Genomic DNA, 22989 nt, shown 5'->3' on the forward strand with positions numbered 1-22989 from the left:
CAGAGTGGAGGGGCCCAGAGGGGGTGACCCAGAAATGAGCTGGGAGGGCGGCTCCCCATAAGCCTGTCTTGTCATGGACTCCCCAGCCTCAGGCAGCTTTCCAGTGGGGAAGGGGGGCCAGCACAGAAGGACCACCCTAGAAATGACAGTGTGGGGGACAGCGCAAGGGAGGACCCCAGCCACAACCCTAGCCAAGATGACTTAGCTGATGAGCCTGACTGTGTGCTGGGCCCTGAAATTGAAAATAAGCACAGGAGAGAGAGAATTCCCTGGGTCGCTGAGTGACATGTCTGGATGTGTCCCCAGCTTCATCAGTAGGTGATTTGGTCTTGTGCCAACATCAAATCCTGATGGTATAGCCACTGCAACCACAGTCACACACCTAAGACACGGCCTGCTGCTGCCTGTCTGGTCTACTCAGATGGGCACATGAACTCACACACAGCCACACACCCACATCTATTCCATAGCCTGCTGCAATTCACTCTACAAGTAAACAGGACACACACACACACACACACACACACACACACACACACACACACACACCCTGCTGTTGCTCTCAAGACCTGGACAAACAAAACCACACGGTATTAAGTTAGGCACTACAGAAAATCATGCAGTGAAAACACTGTGGCTGGGAAGACAGCTCAGGGATAAGGGCAACTGCTGCAAAAGCATGAGGACCTGAGTTCAAATCCCCAACACCCACCTAAACTTTGGAAGTGTCACACATGGACCCATAACCCCAGAACTATGGGGGACAGAGACAGAAAAATCCCTGTGACCTGTTGGATGTCAGCCATGCCCCTCATTCACAGAGAGACCCTGCCTCTAAGGGAGAAGTTGGCAAATAATTAAGGAAGACACCTACTGTCTCCTATGGCCTCCAGACATACCTGTATACATCCTCATAATGACAAAAAAAAACCAACAATACATATACAAAAATCAGGCAGAGACTCTGCAAGCATTGATATATATATGATGTATGAATTCCAGACAGCTCCACAGTAAATCTGGCACAAGCAGCAGTGTACACACATGACATACACCGTGTAGAAGATACTGGATGCCAGAGCATGGTTGGCCATTATTAGATGGCTGTGCCAATCACTTGTGTGTGACCATAGTGAGCTGTTTCCGCCCCCCCCCCACTGTTTCTAGCCTGTGAGGAAGACACTGTACTAAGACCAGTTGGGGACAGGGACTTTTCAGGGACACATGGTGTATGCAGGCCTGAGGTGTGGTGTGGCACATGGATGTATGGGGAGTGATGCTTGTTGTGGTAAAACTCTGCTCTGTTCACTGATGCCTGGGAGCTTGTCACATCAGATAAACCCAAGAACCCAGAGAAGGGCTGGGGTGTTAAAATGAATAAAATCTCCTTTACAGGTGATGTCAGCACAGACAAGAAACCTGACCCCTACATCTATGAAAATCTCATCAGGAAGTGCATCATCCTGGGGCTGGAGGGCGAGTTCTCCACCTGCTTCACAGAGCTCCAGGGAAACTTCCTGAAGGATCATCCACCAAGGCTGAAGAATCTCATCTACCTAGTCAAGCACTGGTACCAACTGGTATGGTGATTGGCCCAGACACTGTGGTCCCCTTCTGTACAGGGAGTGGATACAAACAGAGAAAAGATGGAGTATTCTAGTTTGTTTCCTATTGATATGATACTTTATCACATGACCAAAATGCCTTATTAAGTGACACATCCCAGTCACAGTCCATCATTGAGAGAAGTCAGGGCAGTAACTGAAGCAGAGACCATGCAGGAATTCTGCTCACTGGCTGGCTCTCCATGGCTCACTCAGCTTGCATTTATATACAGCCCAGGGTCACCTGCCCAGGAATGGCACCAGCCACCTGGGATGGGCCCACCCACATCAATCATTAATCGGGAACATGAACCCTCAGACTACCCTGAGGCAGCTTCATGGAGGAATTTTCTCAATTAGCTTGTGTCAAGTTGATAAATACTAACCAGCACATTTGTACCATTGTCAAGTTGATACTAAACACACCCCTACTAAACCATAACCTTTCTATTCTTACTTATCTTTAAGGTCTCCTGTTGATCTCACAACATAAAACACAATGTAACTTTAAAGTCCTTATGATTTTTTAAAATCACAAGTACAAAGATGAGCCTCTCAACTGTGGGCGCCTATAAAATTAAGAATTAAACATAAATTGTTTCTTACTTCAAGACGGAAGAAGCAGGGCACAGTCATAATCCAATATAAACAAAACCAAGTGCATCAGTGAAAAATTCCCGGGGTCTGACATCCGGGACTCACCACTTTCTGAGCTCACAGGGTCTGGACAGCTGTTCTTCCCGGGCTCTGGCATCCACAGCACACAGCTGGCCTCACAGGCTCAGGTCAGCTCTGTTCACACGCTCTGCTGTCCTTGGCAGTGGCCACATGCTGGGGACCTTCAGTGTCTTGGGGTCTCCACTGCGACTGAGGCTGCACTTTCTCCAATGCCCTCTCCCGGCCTCTCTCAGTCCAGGCCTCAGCTGTTCTCCATGACCCCTCAATCCTGCAGCCCATGGGACTAAAATAGTACCACCTGGGAGACCTCTCCACAGGACCACATCAGGCTGCCACCTGGAGATGCCCACTTGGGCCCGTGGACCCCAGCTTCTGTGTGTGACCATGAGGAAACTGGTTCCAGAAGACTTGGCCCCCATGGTGCTGGATTATCCTTACTCAGAGCTCAGTTTCTTAATTCTTTTTTTTTTTTTTTTGTTTTTTGTTTTTTTTTTTGGATTTTTCGAGACAGGGTTTCTCTGTGGCTTTGGAGGCTGTCCTGGAACTCGCTCAGTAGTCCAGGCTGGTCTCGAACTCACAGAGATCCGCCTGCCTCTGCCTCCCGAGTGCTGGGATTAAAGGCGTGCGCCACCAACGCCCGGCTTCAGTTTCTTAATTCTAAGATTTCACACAAACAGCCCAGAGAGTAATTTTTCTCTCTAAAACTCACAGGCCAGCCTCTGTCATCTGCCTGTCTGTCAACATTTGTATCTTCCAAGTTCTCACAAATAGCACATTAGGCTGTAAGCATTCAAGTGTGTGTGTGTGTGTGTGTGTGTGCACACGCTCGCGTACATCTATTCATGGAATTACTTGTGTATATGTGTGCCTGTGTGTATAAGCATGTTGTGTCCAGAGAACATTTTCAGGTTCTGGGTCACTCTACCCTAAATATCCAGGCAGGGCCTCATGTTTGAACCCACAGAATGCTAAATTAGCAGCTCTGGATAGTCATATAGCCCTGGAGACCTCCAACAAGGCCACCCCTTGAAGCTGGTATTATCAGTGGGTTTCCTCACTTGCCTGACATTCATGGAAGGCAATCAACCGTATGAACCGCCTCCCTAGCCCCTCCCCAGTCATTGCAGAGCCTGTGAAGAAACCTTCAATAGTGAGCACCATTGCTCTCCCGCCCCCACCCTCACGCCCTGGCTGTCACTCAATGTCATGACTCCTCCTGTGACTGGCGGTAAATGCTCAGTCTTTGTGGACCTCACAGTCTCTGTCTCAACCTCCCAGTCCTTGCCTGTAGCACAGAGGCATCCACAGACTGACTACATGAACGGGTGTGGCTGTGTGCCAGTAAATGCAATGGCAGCTGTATAGACCCCGCGCTAAGTGTCCCCCACACAACAGCTCACAGCCCCGTTTTTCTCATTGCCTTTCTCTTCTCAGTGTAAGGAGAAACTGAGGGAGCCGCTGCCCCCACTGTATGCCCTGGAGCTGCTCACAGTCTACGCCTGGGAACATGGGAGTAGAGTCTCTGAGTTCAACACAGCGGAGGGCTTCAGGGCAGTCTTGGAACTGGTCACCAAGTACAGGCAACTTCAAATCTACTGGACAGTGTATTATGATTTTCAAGACTTGGTGGTCTTCACTCACCTGCTCAGACAGCTTGGAAAAGACAGGTAGCCTGTCCCCTCATGGCTCAGCTCCCCACAGGGAGGACCAGGCTGCAGCAGTGTGGAAATGGGGAGGTGGGAGCTCTGTGTCAATGGGGCATTTCCTGTCCTGTCACTGTGCTGGTCACTGTCCTGCTGACACCTGATTGACATGAGGACCTGCAGCCCTGGGAGGCAGGGGTGGTTTCTCCTGTCTGCAGATGGGGAGACCAAGGCCTGACCTTGTCCAGACCCAAACAGCAGAGGGAGGGGAGTACATGGAGTGGGAACTGAGATGTTCCAGCAGTAACAGAAGTCATAAGGGTGGTGGGGCTTGGAAGGTCAGTGTTGAACTAATAAGATGTAAACAGCACAGAAGACTTGACACAGGTCTTGATCCTGTGTTGTGTTCAGTCCTCACACCTTATCCCTTGACTCTGGCTGGTTGAACTCTCCCATCTCAGGGATCAGAGAGGCTGAGGGACCTGCCCCAGGACACACAGATACTAAAGAGCAGAGGATTCAAGCCCAGGCCTTCCAGGTCATGGGAAAGCATCACTCCAGGCTTGCCCAAAGCTGAGGGGCAGGGACTCAGGACAACCTTGGAACAGGGGTGCTCTGCTGGGCTCCTCCACTGCCCCTGTGCAGTGGCACCTGGGGCACTGGTCATCTGGTCACTTCCCTCTCTGAATGCTGCGCTGCAGGCCTGTGATCCTGGACCCAGCTGACCCAACAAGGAACGTGGCTGGCGGGAACCCACTGGGCTGGTGGCTGCTGGCAGAAGAAGCTGTGACCTGGTTGGAGTACCCGTGTGTTAGGAATTGTGAAACATTCCCAGTGTTCTCCTGGGATGTGCCGGTGAGACCTTTTCCTCATCCTGTCCCCTTGCTTACAGCTTTGGTCACTCCATCTGTCTGGAGACTATTCCCACAAAGATGTGGTCTTTTGCTAAAGCTCTCCACAGTCCTAGGGAGTCCAGCTGCTCCCCTCGTTTTACAGACATCTTAGCGTCATTCAGAGATTTGCCAGGCTGGGAAGATGGCGCAGTGGGTAAAGCATGTGCTGCCAACACTGGTGACCTGGGTTTGATCCCTAGAAGCCTGTGTTAGAATGAGAGACCAACTCTTCCAAGTTTCCCTCTGACATGTACCTCTGTGCTGTTACCAAGAGGACATGAACACACATAAACTCACACACACATAAACATTAACACACTTTTTTTTTGAGACAAGGTTTTCTGTGTAACTTTGTAGATCTGGCTGGCCTGGAACTCATAGAGGTCCACCTTTTCTCTGCCTCCTGAGTGCTGGGATTAAAGGTGTGTGCCAACACTGTGAAGCTTAACACTTATACACTCTTACATTCACACATGCTCTCACTCACTGTACATACACTCACTCACATAAACTCATTTTCCTCTCTCTGTCTATCTCTGTCTCTCTGTCTATCTCTGTCTCTCTGTCTCTCTCTCTCTCTATTTCTCTCTCTCTCTCTCTCTCTCTCTCTCTCTCTCACACACACACACACACACACACACACCATTAGGATGAGAGAGCTGAAACCACTGACTCAGGGATGCTCAGCTAAGGAGAGGTGGGGCTGGATTCCGGTGGGCTCTGAAGCCAGTGCTCAGGTCCAGGAAGCAGCCCATCCCTCCTGCATCACCATCATGTGGCCAGTGGGACTGGGGGGGGGGAGGCTGTGTCACAGCTAAGAGGCACAGAGGGACCTGCACTTGAACCTTTCCTGTCCTGGGGCAGGGGACTTCTGCTGGGAGGGAACTGATGATGTTGTGTGTGGCCTCAGGATGGAGCTTAGCATGTGGCTTTGAACGAAACTGCAAAGGTCAGGAAGTGAGAAGGGAAGTGGAAGGGTTGAGAGCAGACAGGAGAGAGAGACAGCTGGGGCTGCAGGGGCCTTCGGTGCTCTCCTGCAGCAGACAGGTGGCTAGGTACTATCATTTGCTAGAAAAGTTACCAAATGAGGGAACCTCAGGTGGGGCTACATGTACCCTCAATGAACTAAGTCAGAAAGATGTCCTGATGACCACCTTCCCAACATGGGGATGAGCTGTCCTTCTGAGTGTCTCTGGTGTCATCATGGTACCCACTCTCAGAGCTCATTTGCACCCCCTTCCAAGTAGGAACATGGACTCCTGACATGATTGTGTGTTTTCTGTTACAGACCGAAGATCCTCTGCCAAGCCAAGAGGTTAGCTTTTTTCTTGTTGTTTTTGTTTGTTGCGATGTGGGGCTTCAGCTGCATAGCCCAGGCTAGCCTGGAGCTCGCCATCCTCCGGCCTTCATGCTGGGGTGGCTGCGGTGTAGGCCTCATGTGCACTGCCTTCCCTCCATCCCCAGGTGGACGAGAACGGAGCTTGCGTCCTTCTGTGAGCACAGCAGCACCTGCCCAGGAGGCTCCAGAGTCAGGGATGTGCTCCTCTGTGCAGGACTTCACCAGAGAGCAGGATGCTGCCCAAGGCCCCAGGCAGGGTTGGACTCCAGGCTCCTGACCCTGCCTGCCCACCCTAGTCCTGTCCCATCACAGTCTACCCGCTTCATCCAACTTATCCTTGACATCGTTCTCTGGGTGAGAAGAGATTCAGAAGGGAGGGGAGAACTCAAGCTTGACTTCCGTCTGTGTATCTGTTGGAGGGTTCTGGCCAATGTCTAATTCAATAACAATTAAACCACATCTGATGCGAGGAGTGTGTGTGACTTCTGAGGGACAGGGCTATAGAAATACAGGTGTGTGTGTGTGTGTGTGTGTGTGTGTGTGTGTGTGTGTATGTGTGTGTTCATTGTTCAACTGGATGCATTTATTGAGCACTTACTACATGGTACACATGTATCCAGGCACCAAGCACTCAGCAGTGGACAGAACAGAACCAAATTTGTGGTGATATATTGTTTATGATTTATTAAAGCCACTGGTGATCAAAATAGCAAAGCAGTCATAGTAGTTAGCCATAGAAGTCAGACACACACCTTTAACCCCCAGGACTCAGGATTAAGAGGAAGTCAGATCTCTGTTAACTCAAGGCCACACTGACTACACAGAAATTGATCCAGTCCTAAAAGAAACAGCTCACACAAAGGTGATCTCATTACCTGGGAGCACACACCTTTAATCCCAGCACTAGGGAGGTGGAGACAGGAGGATATGACTGGGCAGAGAGGGAAATAGAAGGAGAAGGAGACAGGAACTCAGAGCCTTGTGCCTCTGAGGATTCCTGGAGAAAGGATTGCCATTTCAGCTGAGTAGAGATAAGTGTTGTGCCCACTCGGAGAGGACCCCAAGACTTCAAGGAGCTTAACGATACCAAATGCAAGTACAAGAAGGCCCGTTTATTTCTGGAAAACCAGCTAGCTGGGGCTCAACTCTGTCGGGAGAGTTGAAGCCCCGAGCCGCAAAAGCAAGGCACTTTTAAAGAAAAATAGGAGGGGTAGGGGGTGGGGTCCCGAGGTTTCAAGTCCCAGTCCACAGGGTTCCCGTGGTTACAGAGATTACTTAGCATACCAGAGGTTATCATGAGACTTGAAGGCCTTGAGAAGACGATGACTGCATTTGGTTAGGTAGAATTAATTGGCACATCTGTGGTCTGGGGTTTCACGGCTGGAGCACATCTCACGACTATGGGCTAAGGGAGTAGCTGCCCATGTGATGTTGCAGCTGCTCGTGGGTCTGAGCTTCTGGTCACGTAACCCCCTCACTTAGTTGGGGACTTTTATTCTCCTTATTACATTTCATCAATGAGATCTACTGGCTTGGCTGCTTTGCTTCTCTGATCTTCAGCTTGAAGTTTGAACCCCAATATCTGATCTGGGTCTTTTATTTTTCGTGCTACACAAATCATTACAGTTTTTTATTCTGGTTCCCTCAGGGCAGTTCCAGGTCACTTATAAATAAACCTGAGACAGAAATCTTTTTTTTTTTTTTTGGTTTTTCGAGACAGGGTTTCTCTGTAGCTTTGGAGGCTGTCCTGGAACTCACTTTGTAGACCAGGCTGGCCTCGAACTCACAGAGATCTGCCTGCCTCTGCCTCCTGAGTGCTGGGATTAAAGGCGTGTGCCACCAATGCCCGACGAGACATAAATCTTTTCTTCCTTTTGTCCCTGTTCCCAAGGCAAGATTCAAGACCTTCCCCAACTGACTCAGAAGCTGCTCTGCAGCTGTAAGTGGCCAAGGTGACCCAGGAATGCGAGCATGTTGAGCCAGGTTCGCAGAGCCCCAGACCAACCCAAGGAGCCGACACCTCCGAGGCAAAAGCAAAGGTTTCTTTTTATTGTTCAAGCTGGCCAGCTTGGATCTCACTCCACGGTAGGGAAATGAGATGCCAACCAGCCATTAAGAGAAGCTTTTAAAGGGGAAGACCATAAGGTTGAAGGCCACAAATTTCAGGGTTTCCATGGTTACTTAAGATCATACAAAGTACAAAGTAAAGCAGTAACTATTTTAAGCAAGATACATTTGAGTAAGATAAGGCAGGGCATGGGGTTGCAGGGTTACAGAGTCACTGGGTCTGTCAGTTATCCCCTAGGCCAATGGATCTTTACAACCTTACGACCAGCAATTAGCAGACACAGGAATGTTGACACAAGTGGTGGACAGTCACCGCCCCTTCTCTGAGAGTGGGGCTCAGGCACCAGCCATGGCATTCCCAGTCATTAGAAGTTCCCTTTTTGCCAGGCGTTGGTGGCCCACGCCTTTAATCCCAGCACTCAGGAGGCAGAGGCAGGCGGATCTCTGTGAGTTCGAGGCCAGCCTGGTCTACAAAGCTAGTTTCAGGATAGCCTCCAAAACAATACAGAGAAACCCTGTCTCGAAAAAAAAAAGTTCCCTTTTCAGGGCCTGAGTTTTTAAACCTTTATTAATTTTAAGTTTTGGCCCTTCAAGCAGCGCACAGGAAGATGCACTGTGGCTGCAACACGCAGGCTGGGGGTTGAGGGAGTGCATGGAAAATAAAAAATACATTGAATTCATGACACTGGTGGCTATGAAACATGGTTGTCTGTGACGATTGTGAACTTTTGGTACACTGGGTTAAATTTGGTACACTAAGTTTCTCTTAGGCTAGGAATGTCATGTTCAGTAACCAATGAGCAACCATGGCCTTGCAAGTAGCTCTAGTGGGTGAGGGTTCCCGGGCAGTAAACAACTGGCTGAACCTTGAGGTTGGAGACTACGTGCAGAAAGGTCCATTGATGCAGGGAGTTTTGTCTAAAGTTGATTTTACCCTGACCTCAGCAAAACAACACCTGGGAAAATGAACTCCTCTATATTTGTCTCTAGGGGCAACCAGACATTTGTCTCCAGCAGCAACCAGCCTGCTTTGAAACTGCTGCAAAGTCTAAAGTTAGCTGTCTGTATAAAAGGCTGTCTTTGTGACTGAGAATCCTACGTCAGAGTAATGTAAAATATCCTAGTGTTATTTCTACTCATCAGATTAAGCATCATCTTCCTGACTATCCACAGCTATATGTGTGCCCAACATGTATAAAACACACCACCAAAAGGCTGTGGGAAGACCCCACAGCTGTTCTTATTAGGAAGGTGTAGCAGTGGCACCTGAGAAAGTTACGGACAGAAAACAGTCATTTACAGTCAGTAGCCCCACAGTTTTGCCAAGTGGGGCTCCCCAAGTGGGTCAACTTGTTAAACACTAGTTGTCACTGCTGTACATGCCCACAGCCTCTTGCAACCAACCAACAGCCCTGGGCAAGAAGGAACCAAGGATTCCTGTCTCCGGTTTATGTATGAGCAACCTGGATTCCCAAGCCGCCTGGAAAAAAAGCTGTAATGATTTGGTTCTGCTCTGTTCAATGCTGAGGGCTTGGTGCCCGGACCCATGTGGAACATGGATAAATGAATGCAGTTGAACAATGAACACACACACACACACACACACACACCCATACTACTATGGTTCACCACACACACCCTCATTGTTAGTATTCAGGCATCTGTACTGGCCTGCCCTTGGGGTTCAGATGCATGCGCCCTCAGCTGCAGCCACGAAGAGCACCGCCTGTGCACATTCACTATGTTCCCTTTTAAAAGGGCCCTGCCCACCTCCCATCCTTCTGTTTCTTTCCCTCCCTCTCTCTGTTCCCCTTTCTCTTTCTCCCTCACTCTGTGTCTCTGTCCGCCTCTCCCCCCTTCTCTTTCCCCTTATTATGATCCTTTTCGCTAATTAAAAAAAAACCCTCTGCTTGAACCCTGTTGCATGGCATCGTTCTCTCATGTACTGCTTTTCTTAAATTATAACACTCGTGGCATCTGCTGTGGCTTAATTGTTGATCAGACACTGGACGGAACCCTCCAACAGACACACAGACGGAAGTCAGGCTTGAGTTCTCCCCTCCCTTCTGAATCTCTTGTCCCCCAGAGAACACTGTCAAGGATGAGGCAGATGAAGCAGACAGTGAGGAAGGCTGGATGTGATGGGGCAGGATGGAAAGGAGGGCGGGGTCAGGAGCCTGGAGTCTGACCCCAGGTTGGACGATCCCTCACTGGGGCCTTGGGCAGCATCCTGCATAGAGGAGCACATCCCCTGACTCCAGAGCCTCCTGGACAGGTGCTGCTGTGCTCACAGGAGGATGCATGATCTGATCTCGTCCACCTGGGGATGGAGGGAAGGCAATGTACATGAGGCCTAAACCACAGCCACCCCAGCACTAAGGCAGGAGGATGGCGAGCTCCAGGCTAGCCTGGGCTATGCAGAAGATGACCTCGAAACAATGAAAAGAAACAAAAACCACAAAAATAAACAGAGGTAGTAAAAAAAATTATTCTCCTGGTTCTCCTGATGTGGCACATCAACCTCCGTCTGCAATAGAAAACACACAATCTTGTCAGGATCCTGCAATTCTTATTGAACCTGAGGGGGGGGGGTGTTGTGACAGGCCACCTGGACCCTAGGACAGGATGCTGGGAAGGAGGCCAAAAAGCCAACTTCAGGACTGAGGCCCTTGTGCCCATGCAGAGTACTTCCTGGGAAGCCACACCTCCCAGCTGAGGGCCCCTCATTCATTCACAGATCTCTCAAAAGAGAGAATGGGCATAGCCAGCCTCCTGCTGCAGGGCAGCCTGAGAGAGCACTGCAGCTTCACTCGGCTCCTTCTATATCCCTAATGTCCCCTCTCACTTCCTTCTTGGACTGGGGTTTGGTTCCAACATCCCTGCACCCGTGCTAAGCTCAGCCACCCATGGCACCATCAGTTCCCTAGTATTAGAAAGTCCCCTGCACCAGGAGGTGAAAGGTTCAGTGCAGGCCCCTCTGTGTCTTTTTGGATGTGATACAGCTCCCCCCACCCCCCAGTCACGTTGGCCACATGACAGTGAGGCAGGAGAGATGGCTGCTTCCTGGACCTGAGCACTGGCTTCAGAGTCAATGGGAATCCCAGCCCCACCTCTCCTTAGCCAAGCATCCCTGAGCCAGTGGCTTTAGTTCTGAGTCCCCTTTTCACACTCTGTGGTGCGCGCGCGTGTGTGAGTGCATGTCTGCTTGTGCATGTCAGAGGGAAACTTGGAGGAGTTGGTCTCTCATTCTAACACAGGCTTCTAGGGATCAAACCCAGGTCACCAGTGATGGCAGCACATGCTTTACCCACTGCGCCATCTTCCCAGCCTGGCAAATCTCTGAATGACGCTAAGATGTCTGTAACAGGAGGGGAGCAGCTGGACTCCCTAGGACTGTGGAGAGCTTTAGCAAAAGACCACATCTTTGTGGGAATAGTCTCCAGACAGATGGAGTGACCAAAGCTGTAAGCAAGGGGACAGGATGAGGAAAAGGTCTCACCGGCACATCCCAGGAGCACACTGGGGACCCATCTCTGTTCTTAAAGCACCGGTACTGAAGCCAGGACTTAGCCTCTCCTGCCAACCGTCCCCAGCCATCTGAGTTCACAGCAGCCACGTTCCCTGTTGGGTCAGCGGGGTCCAGGATCACAGGCCTGCAGAGCAGCATTCAGAGAGGGAAGTGACCAGATGACCAGTGCCCCAGGTGCCACTGCACAGGGGCAGTGGAGGAGCCCAGCAGAGCACCCCTGTTCCAAGGTTGTCCTGAGTCCCTGCCCCTCAGCTTTGGGCAAGCCTGGAGTGATGCTTTCCCATGACCTGGAAGGCCTGGGCTTTAATCCTCTGCTCTTTAGTATCTGTGTGTCCTGGGGCAGGTCCCTCAGCCTCTCTGATCCCTGAGATGGGGAGAGTTCAACCAGCCAGAGTCAAGGGATAAGGTGTGAGGACTGAACACAACACAGGATCAAGACCTGTGTCAAGTCTTCTGTGCTGTTTACATCTTATTAGTTCAACACTGACCTTCCAAGCCCCACCACCCTTATGACTTCTGTTACTGCTGGAACATCTCAGTTCCCACTCCATGTACTCCCCTCTCTCTGCTGTTTGGGTCTGGACAAGGTCAGGCCTTCGTCTCCCCATCTGCAGATAGGAGAAACCACCCCTGCCTCCCAGGGCTGCAGGTCCTCATGTCAATCAGGTGACATCAGGACAGTGCCCAGCACAGTGACAGGACAGGAAATGCCCCATTGACCCTGAGCTCCCAACTCCCCATTTCCACACTGCTGCAGCCTGGTCCTCCCTGTGGGGAGCTGAGCCATGAGGGGACAGGCTACCTGGCTCCACTGAGCTGTCTGTGCAGGTAGTTGGAGACCTCCTGGTCGTGAAAGTCATAATACATTGTCCAGTAGATTCGAAGCTGCCTGTACTTGGTGACCAGTTCCAAGACTGTCCTGAAGCCCTCAGCTGTGTTGAAGTCAAATAATCTTCTCCCACGTTCCCAGGCGTAGACTGTGAGCAGCTCCAGGGCATACTGTGGGGGTAGCGGCTTCCCCAGCTTCTCCTTACACTGAGAAGAGAAAGGCAAAGAGAAAAACGGGGCTGTGAGCTGTTGTGTGGGGGACACTTAGCGCGGGGTCTATACAGCTGCCATTGCATTTACTGGCACACAGCTGTGGGTTCAAGCATCAGACTCTGCCTGGATATACAGGGTGGGGAGTGCCTGAGGACCTGACACCACTCTCTGGCCTCAAATGCTAAGGGACACAACACAACACACACACACATGCTCCCATGAACAGTTATAAAGACACACAGATCCAAAAAGCCCATAATATAACACGAAATTAAACGTTTAAAGAGATAATTGCTTGAAAGGTCAGGACAATCAAAGTGATGGAAAGTAACATGAAAGATTTGCCAAAGAAGAGAAATCCAAAGGCACAAATGATGCAAGCATCCGGCGAAAAGTGAACTAGACGTGGCAGAAGAGAGAGTTAGCTGACTGGGAAGTGGACTAGGGGAAAAAAAAATCAATGAGAACAGGCATAGAAAGTCCTCCTTCCTCACAGGTCCCCTCCCTCCCCTTCCCTGTCCCTCCCTCCCTCTCCCTCTCCCTCCCTCAGTAGCATCCTACCTCACCACCCCCACTTACCCCTGCATTCCCTCTCATCCCTGCCCCCTCAGCTTCCCTTCCACCAACACTTCCTTGTCAATCTTTTTCCTCACCATTTGTGCCCTTTGTTTTCTTTTCGTCAGCATGACAAAAGCTAGAGTCATCTTGAGAAGGTGGAGCCACAGAGGAGAAAATGCCTCCACCAGACATGGGCAAGCCTGTGGGGCACTTTCTTGATCAATGGTTGACTCAGCCCACTGTGGGCAGAGCTGTCCCTGGGCAGGTGGTTCTGAGTTGCTTCTAAAAAAAGCAAGCTAAGCAATCGAGTGTCAAGCCGGTAAGCAGTGCCCTTCCATGGCATCAGCTCCTACACCGACTTCCCTCAGACCTGGGGTGTGATATGGACGTATAAGCCAGACAATCCCTTTCCCCTCCAAACTGCTTTGGCCCTCACCTTTGCCACAGGAATATAAGCAAACTAAGACAGAAGTTGGTCCTAGAGAGTGGACGACGCTGTGACACACCCACCGTGTTGCTCTTTGGGAGGACAGTGGAAGGATGTTGGAACTTTGGGTTGAAGAAGCCATTGAGTGCTTAGAGCCTTAATGGGCTGTTTGTGGGAATTCAGAAAATACTAGTGTAGAGAGGCGGATGACGGAGGCTGGTGTGGGAGTTTCAGAGGGAAGCAAAGGGTCTATCTGGGATGTTTGTGGGAGGTTTTAGGATTAAGAATCCATGGCTTCTCCTCAGCTGGGGCTGAAACTCAGCTCTGAGTAAGAAGAGACCAGACCATGGAGGCCAAGTCTTCTGGAAAGAGTTTCCTCACAGTCACACACAGAAGCTGTAGTCCACGGGCCAAAGTGGGCATCTCCAGGTGGCAGCCTGATGTGGTCCTGTGGAGAGGTCTCCCAGGTGGTACTATTTTAGTCCCATGGGCTGCAGGATTGAGGGGTCATGGAGAACAGCTGAGGCCTGGACTGAGAGAGGCCGGGAGAGGCCATTGGAGAAAGTGCAGCCTCAGTCGCAGTGGAGACCCCAAGACACTGAAGGTCCCCAGCATGTGGCCACTGCCAAGGACAGCAGAGCGTGTGAACAGAGCTGACCTGAGCCTGTGAGGCCAGCTGTGTGCTGTGGATGCCAGAGCCCGGGAAGAACAGCTGTCCAGGCCCTGTGAGCTCAGAAAGTGGTGAGTCCCGGATGTCAGACCCCGGGAATTTTTCACTGATGCACTTGGTTTTGTTTTTATTGGATTATGACTGTGCCCTGCTTCTTCCCTCGAGGAGATTATTTGAGTTCTTAATTTTATAGGAGCCCACAGTTGAGAGACTCATCTTTATAAGTGTTGGAGTGTTTTTTTAGCTTTGGGACTTTTACAGCTGTATTTTTTTTTGGTTTTTTTTTATTTTAAGTTAGAAACAAGCTCACTTCACATGTCAATTCCAGTTCCCTCTCCTCCCCCCCCATCAGGCCCCCAGTCCCCTATCCAATCTCCACTCCGATCCCCAGGGAGGGTGAGGCTCTCCATGGTGGATCTCCAGAGTCTGTCATTTCATCCAGGGCAGGGCCTAGGCCTTCCCCCAAGAGTCTAGGCTGAGAGAGCATCCCTCATTGTGTTACAGCTGTATTGTATTTTATAATTTAATACTGACATGAGAGCTTAGGGATACGCAAGAAAGGAAAGGTTAGGGTTTAGTAGTGGTGTGTTTGTGTATCAACTTGAAAAGCAGTCAGTTGTGCTGGTTAGTTTTCGTCAACTATACATCTGGCAGGAGGGAACCTTAACCAACAAAATGCTTCCATCAGACCGGCTTAGAGTAGTTTGTGCGGTCAAGTTACTAATTAATGATTGATGTGGGTGGGCCTATCCCACGTGGCTGGTGCCATTCCTGCGCAGCTGACCCTGGGCTGTATATAAATGCAAGCTGAGTGAGCCATGGAGAGCCAGCCAGTGAGCAGAATTCCTGCCTGGTCTCTGCTTCAGGTACTGAGCTTTCTTCCCTCAGTGACAGACTGACTGGGATGTGCAACATAATACGACCTTTCCTTCCCGTGTGACTTTTGGACATGTGATAAAGATATCATGTCAATAGAAAGCAAACTAGAATACTCCTCCTATTCTCTGGCTGTATCCATCCCCTGTAAAGATGGGCTGGGAAGCCGGGCGTTGGTGGCACACGCCTTTAATCCCAGCACCCGGGAGGCAGAGGCAGGCGGATCTCTGTGAGTTCAAGGCCAGCCTGGTCTACAGAGCTAGTTCCAGGACAGCCTCCAAAACAATACAGAGAAACCCTGCCTCAAAAAACAAACAACAAAACAAACAAACAAAAAAGATGAGGCTGAGCCAGATGCCATACCAGTTGGTACCAGTGCTTGACCAGGCGGATGAGACTCTTCAGCTTAGTTGTACGATTCTTCAGGAAGTTGCGCTGGATCTCCATGAAGCAGGAGGAGAACTCGCCCTCTTTCCCCAAGGAGGTGCACTCCCTGATGAGACGTTTGTAGATTTCAGGGCCAGGCGTGCTGCAGATGCTGACATGACCTGCAAAGGAGATTTTATTCATTTTAAAACCCCAGACCTAGCCGGGCGGTGGTGGTGCACGCCTTTAATCCCAGCACTCGGGAGGCAGAGGCAGGCGGATCTCTGTGAGTTCGAGGCCGGGCTGGACCGACAGCCTCCAAAACAATACAGAGAAACCCTGTCTCGTAAAAACCAAAAAAAAAAAAAAAAAAAAAAAAAACCCCAGACCTTCTCTGAGGTTCTTGGGTTTATCTGGGGGTGACAAGCTCCCAGGCTATGGGCATCAGTGAACAGAACAGAGTTTTAGCACAGCAAGCATCACTCCCCATACATCCATGTGCCCCACCACACCTCAGGACTGCATACATCATGTGCCCTTGGAAAGTCCCTGCCCCCAACTGATCCTTGTACAGTGCCTTCCTCACAGGCTAGAAACAGCTCACTGTGGTCACACACAAGAGGGATGCATGACCATCTAATAATAATAATGGCCAACCATGCTCTGGCGTCCAGTATCTTCTACACGGCGTGTGTCACGTGTGTACACTGCTGCTTGTGTCAGATTCACTGTGGAGCTGTCTGCTGCGTTTGGACATCATGTGTCTCCTGCTCACAGTCTCTGCCCTATTTTGTGTGTGCATTGTGTGTGTGTGTGTGTGTGTTCATGAGACGTTACTTAACATGTCTGGAGCCAAGAGACGACACTGGGTGTCTTCCTTTATACTTTGTCACCTTATCCTTAGAGGCAGGGTCTCTCTGTGAACATGGAGCCTGGCTGGCATCCACCAGGTCTGAGAGAAGGTCTGAGAGATTCTCCTGTCTCTGGGTTACAAGTCAATGTGGGGCACTTCCTAAGTTTAGGTGGGTGTTGAGATTTGAACTCAGGTCCTCATGCTTTTTCAGCAATTGCCCTTATCCCTGAGCTGTCTCCCCATCTACTGTAGGTCTTCAGTGCTTGATTTCCCTTAGTGCCTAACTTATTATCATGTGGTTTTGACTGACCAGGTTCTGAAACAACGCGATATGGCAGCAGTGTGTGAGTGTGTGTGTTTGTGTGAGTGTGTGTGTAAGTCCCCCATTTACTTGTAGAGTAGATGTGCAGCAGGCTATGGAATAGATGTGGTTGTGTGGCTGTATCTGGGTACACATTTGAACAGACTAAACAGGCAGCAGGCTGGGTCTTAGCTGTATACATATATATGGTCATGACTGGATCAGGCCAAACCATCGGGGTTTGACTCTGACACAGCGCAAAATCACCTACTGATAGAGATGGGGACACACCTGGGCACTCAGTGACCCAGGAGAGTCTCTTGCTCATGTTTATTTTTAACTTCAGGGCCAGTAACACAGTCAGGCTCATCAGCTAAGTCATCTTGGGTAGGGTTGTAGCTGGGGTCCTCTCTTGCGCTGTCTCCCACACTGTCATTTCTAGGGTGGGCCTTCTGTGGTGGCCCCCCTTCCCCACTGGAAAGCTGCCTGAGGCTGGGGAGTCCATGACAAGACAGACTTCTAGGGAGCCGCCCTCCCAGCTCATTTCTGGGTCACCCCCTCTGGGCCCCTCCACTCTGCAGCTTCCCACAGCATGCTGCCTGCTCCTACTCCCAGGCTGGCCTCCCATTCCCTGCTGCCTGAGACTCTGTACTGTTTCCATGGCTCTCCTAAGCCCAGGGCAAGTGGCCTTGTCTCTAAGTTAATAGTGCAGTTCACACACTGGCCAGAAGGGGTGCTGTGTTCCTCAAATGTAAAGCCCAAACTATTCCCTTACCTCTCCAAACCCACACTTTGCTTTCAGGGGTGTCCTGGTTGTCTTTGGGTAGAGCTGGTCAGTCTGTAAATTTGGAGACACACTGTGTGTCAGGCCTGGTGTAAGATCTTTACATAGAGGATCATTCAATGTGCAATATAACAGGTGTGTACACATGGGGGGCTGGGGTGACAGTGGCTCTGTTTCCAGTTTTCCTGAGGCAGACAGTGATCCTGGAGAAGTTCTGCATCCTGCACTAACCCTCCCACAGACACCCAGGCCTCTGCACAGGTCTGAGGTTCCCATTCTTTGGGAGAAGATGCATCAGTTATCAATTTTCAGTGAGGGTTAGCTAAGGGGACCTTCATCCCCTCACTGAGCCAGCTTGCTACTTAATGTCCTCCTCCGATGGATTCTCACTCTCCACTCCCAAAATTCTGAAATCCCTGCCCCCAGCTCAGCTTCATAGAGATAGTCTGTTCCGGTGACTTTCTCAAAAGATAGGTGTTTTTCATTCAGGAATAGAAGGTGTGGGCTGGGGAGGTGGTCAGTGAGGAATGTGATTGTCACACAAGCCTGAGGACCCGTGTTGGAACCCAGGACTCAGGGAAAAGTTGGGCGTGGTGACATAGGATTGTAATGGAAGTGCTGGGCAGGTGGAGACAAGAGGGCTTTGGGGCTCTGCCCTGACAGTCAAGACTAGTGTGGAAATCCAGGCCAGGGAGAGACCAGGTCTCAAAAAAGATGGACAGCTCCTTAAGTGTGTCAGCCAGTTCATGATCACACTCATGCACAACGAATCCACATCTCACACACACACACACACACACACACACACGCATACACACACATGAGCGCGTGCGCGTACACACACACAGAGACAGAGACAGAGAGAATTAGAAAAGAGGATGGAGGTACACAGGGGGGCAGGCTGAGGCTCTAACCTGCTTACCCAGGACATCATAGGCCGGCAGCACATCAAACTCCACCTCCTGGTGAAGATGCGAAGAGCTCAGCTTGAAGCTGAGTGCCCGGGGGTTGGACCACCATGAACTCTGGACCTCAAACTTCACCCAAATATGTCTCTCTCTCTGAAAGTTGCAGAGCTGTTTCTTGATTTCCTGGATGAACTCTGCCCGTCGGTTTAACTGATCCTCGAAGCTGGTGAGATTGCTAAGGAACACCACCAGGTCCGCATCTGACCTGCCCTTGAGGGCTGTGCCTTTACCCAAGGAGCCGCCCTGGAAGACAAGAATGGAAATGACAGGCAAAGCCATGCCTAGCAGTCCAGACCCCCAACAGCCACTGCTGAGTGGGCATTACAAATGCTATTTCTGGGGACCCATAGCCCACATCAAGTGGAGCTTGGAGAATCCTGCAGAGGAGGGGGAGGAAGGATTGCAGGAGGCAGAGGGTCAAGGACATCACTAGAAAACCTACAGAACCAGCTAACCTGGAATCATAAGGGCTCACAGAGACTGAGCTGACAGCCGGTGAGGCTTCCCGGGACTGACCTAGGCCCTGTGCTTATATGATATGGTTGTGTAGCTTGGTCTTGAGACTCCTAACAGTAGGAGCAGGGGCTGTCTCTGAATCCTTTGCCAGCTTTGAGACCCTGTTCCCCCTACTGGATTGCCTCATCCAGACTTAATATGAGGGGAAGGATATGCCTCAGTTGGCGGATATCTATGGGAAGCTTGTCATTTTCTATGGAGAGGATTGGGGGGGGACAGAGGGGAGGTGGGGAAGGGGCTAGGAGGAGATGAGGGAGGGGAAACTGATCAGGATGTTAATAATAATAATAATAGTAATAATAATGAAAAATGTCATATCTGGGGATGGAGGGATGGTGCCTCAGCAATTGAGAGTGGCTGCTATTCTTGCAGATGACCTGAGTTTAGTGTCCAGCACCCGAGTAGGCCAGCTCACAACCACCTAGGTAACTCCAGTTTTAAGGGACATGACACCCACTCGTCAACTCTAAGGACACCTGGACTAACACATGCATAGTCCCCTATCCACAAAATTAATAAAGAAAATCAGCTACAAAAAAAAAAACCCCACAACTTTATCTCTGCAGCTTTCACAGTGAATAAGACACTGATGAAATCCAAGAATTGGAACCAAGCTCATTGAAAGTCCATCAATCCAGTCACCTAGCAGGAGGGGTCCTGTTCTGTTCTCTGTATCACACTGTTCTCCGTATCACACTTGACTGAGTTTTCAGTTCCTGTGCCATTATAGGAGGTGTGCAGAGAACACTGAGCCCGGAGATGATAATTCACTCACCCAAGGTCACACAGCAATGCAAAAGCTGGGTCCCCCGATCCAGCCCTCTCCACAAAACTGATTCCTCGAGTTTGGCCTCAGTTTCCCTGACTCTGAAACGGATGTGGCCTGGGAGAGTGGAACATGAACTGTAGCTGAGAATCTTTTTTTAATACAGATGTGAGACCTGGGGGCAGAACCCACCACAGCTGTGATCAGAGGTGAGGAGACAGATGGGATCAGTCTGGCTCCTCAGGGTCCTCTCCCTCCCCACCGGGGTCAGCTCAGGCTGAGGGGGCTCACCTTCACCACCTTGGAGACCCTCACAGGGTGGTCGGCTCCTTGGAAGCATCTCTCCTTCAGGAAAGTGCACATGATATTAATGACGGCTTTGACATCTTTACGGAAGGTGGTGTCGGGCAAGAGGTGGTCCTCTATGAACTTGTCCAGCTCCCAGGCCGGGGTGCTGCTGAGTCCCTGCCCCATCCTGGGGCCCTCTCATGCGCCTCCCCCTCTGCAAGTGCTGAGCTGGGCAATGCTGCTTTTCGGTTTCGATTTCCCCGGGAGGGCGGGGATATGCAAATCACCCAGGCCGGAGCAGCCAATGGCTTTGGGGCTTCTCACAAGGTCCCTCCTTGCCTGGGTTTCCTTAGCTTCCTACCCAGTGAAGAACTCACCAGGTGTGGTTGGGGGGTTGGGCGCGGGGAGTCTTTTTGTTGAAAAGCTGGTACATGGCAGATTTTAAGAACATCTGTACATGCTGGAAAAGAAGGGAAACCAAGTCTGGAAATGCAGAAGGCAGCGATTGGGTCCTGTACTCGGCTTTCAGCCCCTGCAAATGTTTTGCAAGAGCTCATGTTTTTCTTTTTTAAAAACCGCCATAAAGGGTGTTGATCTTCTAGACCTGCAGCTCTAGGGTTAAAGAAAATTCTTACAGAAAGTCCAGAGTTCCCAGAAGGCCCTCTCCAACGTATATCTCCTCCTCTCTCCACTGTGGTGCTGGAGAGGTAACCAAGGCTATCCCACAGTAAAGCAGTCTGTTCCACTGAGCTCCCCGGGTTTTGGTTTTGTTTGTTTGTTTGTTTTTTTTGAGACAGGGTTTCTCTGTATTGTTTTGGAGGCTGTCCTGGATCTAGCTCTTGTAGACCAGGCTGGTCTGAAACTCACAGAGATCCACCTGCCTCTCTGCCTCCCGAGTGCTGGGATTAAAGGTGTGTGCCACCACAGCCTGGCTGACTGTGGCCTCTTGCAGAAGCAGAATTGTGCCAGAAGTGGTTCTCTGGTGGAGACTAGGTACCAGGGCCCAAGGGGCCTCAGGTTTTGTAGGATAGAAACGGGACCTTGGGGTGGAAGAATTCATCTGCAGGTCTCTTTTCTGCCCTCCCAAGCTGGTGAGTTTTGGTGGAGTCCTTACCATGTAGGCCTCCCTGGTCCTAACTGCCTCGAAGGTCAGCACTGCTGGAATCTCTCAGACAGCCCGAGGCTTCTAGGTTATTAAACGTTTGCATACCCCTAAAGAAACAAGTAGATAACCAAGAAAGAAACCCAGCATTGCCGATGGTCCTGGGAGTCCAGCACTCAGAGGCTGATGCAGGAAGATGGATAACAAGACTGGTCTAGCTGGATTCACTACAGAGATGGAGAAAAGGAAGCCACAACAGATTGAGGAAATAAATGGAATGAATGATCCTACCCTAGGCTATGGCTGACAACACACTTTCTGGGAGAAACAACACAGAAGCAGGAAGCTGTGTTCATTTTGGCTGAGTTATTCCAGGTCAGGGGTCAGCCTTCAGCACAAGTGCCATCTTCTTAATGTTTTCCTTTTGTGTGTGTGTGTGTGTGTGTGTGTGTGTGTGTGTGTGTGTGTGTGTGTGTGTTTGGTTAGCAAAGTATAGTGGCTGATCCTAGCACCTGGGAGGCAGAGGAAGTTGGACCTCTGTGTTTTCAAGGTCAGCCTGGTCTACAGAGTGAGTTCCATGATGGCCAGAGCTTAGTAATGAGAACCTTGTCTTGAGAAATCAACAACAAAACTTTTGTTTGCCACCATATAGATTCTGGGAACTGCACCCTGGTCCTCTTCAAGAACATCCAGGGCTCTTAACCACTGAGCCACCCCTCCACCCCCCCCCCCCGCCCCTCACCCCCACCCCCGCCGGCACAATCTTCTTGGTCTCATTGGGATCCTTGGTGGATCCTGAGGGAGCTGTGATGCTGGAGGCTCTGGCACAGATGCCAGGATGGGACAAGAGACCAGCTGAGGGTCCTGAGCAGATCCGGGCAAGGGCCAAGCTAGTTATACTTTAAAATATTCTATTGCATTTATTTCATGTGTGTGACCACGTGGGGCCAAGGGACAACTTGTGGCCATCAGCTCTCTCTCCTTGTACCATGTGAGTCGCAGGAATCAAACCCAGGCCATCAGGCTTGGCAGCAAACACCTGGACCCACCGAGCCATCTCACTGACTCTCTTTGTTGTCGTTTGGGGGCACAGGCTCATAGGCTAGGCTAGCCTTCAACGTACAGCAATCCTCCTGCCTCAGCCACCTGAGTGCTAGGATTGTAGTGGGCCACTATGCCCAGCTCACCTACTCATCTTCCATGCCCTCCTGTGTGTCTTAAAGAGATCTGATGTGTCACTCAGCCCGATGAGGCAATGCCATCCTGACTGAGCCATCGAGTCCCCAGGTCACAAGGTGTAACCCTCTTGGCCACACGTCCAGCTGCTGCTGGGGACACACCGCTAATCCTCATGAGTCCCTTGACCTAGCCGCCTCTCTGCTCAGCTCTGTCTGCCCTGATAGTGCCCAGATTCAGTTCTGCCTCCAACGCCAACCTGGCCTGCTGGAGGTTGGAAGCTCCATGGGCACCGGCTGGACTGTCAGCCCTGCCACCTGCCACCTCGACTGCTTTCACGGGTAATATGACTGAAATGCCCGCAGGCATGCTCCAAAATGCTCCTGTCAGAGACATGGACCGGATGCCTGGCCAAGGTGACAGGAAAGATGTGAATGGCGTGGGGACAGCATTTCCCCCCACATCAATTCATGCAGTGTCCGTCTTGATGGAGAGAAAAGAGCAAGTCGCCTGTTCAGGAGTCCCAGTGTTCATGAAAACGCTC

At 50.7% G+C, this 22989-nt stretch overlaps 2 protein-coding genes across 2 annotated transcripts in view; one reads left to right on the forward strand and one right to left on the reverse strand.

Annotated features, from left to right (window-relative positions):
- The window catches only part of LOC106021992 (2'-5'-oligoadenylate synthase 1A), a 9912-nt gene extending 3286 nt beyond the window's left edge, over positions 1-6626 (forward strand). The window contains exons 3-7 of the mRNA XM_040731373.1: positions 1396-1580; positions 3717-3949; positions 4627-4780; positions 6107-6133; positions 6283-6626. Of these exons, the coding sequence (XP_040587307.1) occupies positions 1396-1580; positions 3717-3949; positions 4627-4780; positions 6107-6133; positions 6283-6315 (632 nt within the window). The 3' untranslated portion in view covers positions 6316-6626. The remainder of the gene's footprint in view (positions 1-1395; positions 1581-3716; positions 3950-4626; positions 4781-6106; positions 6134-6282) is intronic.
- A 3579-nt stretch (positions 6627-10205) lies between these two features.
- LOC121133964 (2'-5'-oligoadenylate synthase 1A-like) lies at positions 10206-20410 on the reverse strand. Its single transcript, XM_040731372.1, has 6 exons — positions 20171-20410; positions 18552-18840; positions 15689-15873; positions 12556-12788; positions 11724-11877; positions 10206-10751 (listed from the first exon to the last, which is right to left on the reverse strand). The coding sequence occupies exons 1-6, from the start codon at positions 20351-20353 to the stop codon at positions 10638-10640; spliced, it is 1158 nt and encodes a 385-aa protein (XP_040587306.1). The 5' UTR covers positions 20354-20410; the 3' UTR covers positions 10206-10637.
- Positions 20411-22989: the final 2579 nt, after the last annotated feature.

This window comes from Mesocricetus auratus, unplaced genomic scaffold (genome assembly GCF_017639785.1).
Source record: "Mesocricetus auratus isolate SY011 unplaced genomic scaffold, BCM_Maur_2.0 Super-Scaffold_100025, whole genome shotgun sequence".
In the NCBI taxonomy this organism is placed as follows: Eukaryota; Metazoa; Chordata; class Mammalia; order Rodentia; family Cricetidae; genus Mesocricetus; species Mesocricetus auratus.

Excerpts from the sequence above, each read along its gene's own strand:
- LOC121133964 (XM_040731372.1), bottom strand. The coding sequence starts at position 20,353 with ATGGGGCAGGGACTCAGCAGCACCCCGGCCTGGGAGCTGGACAAGTTC. Across the intron at positions 12,789-15,688 it reads TCAAGCACTGGTACCAACTG|TGTAAGGAGAAGCTGGGGAA; the intron begins GTATGGCATCTG and ends TTCTCTTCTCAG. Across the intron at positions 11,878-12,555 it reads AGACAGCTCAGTGGAGCCAG|GCCTGTGATCCTGGACCCCG; the intron begins GTAGCCTGTCCC and ends GCTGCTCTGCAG.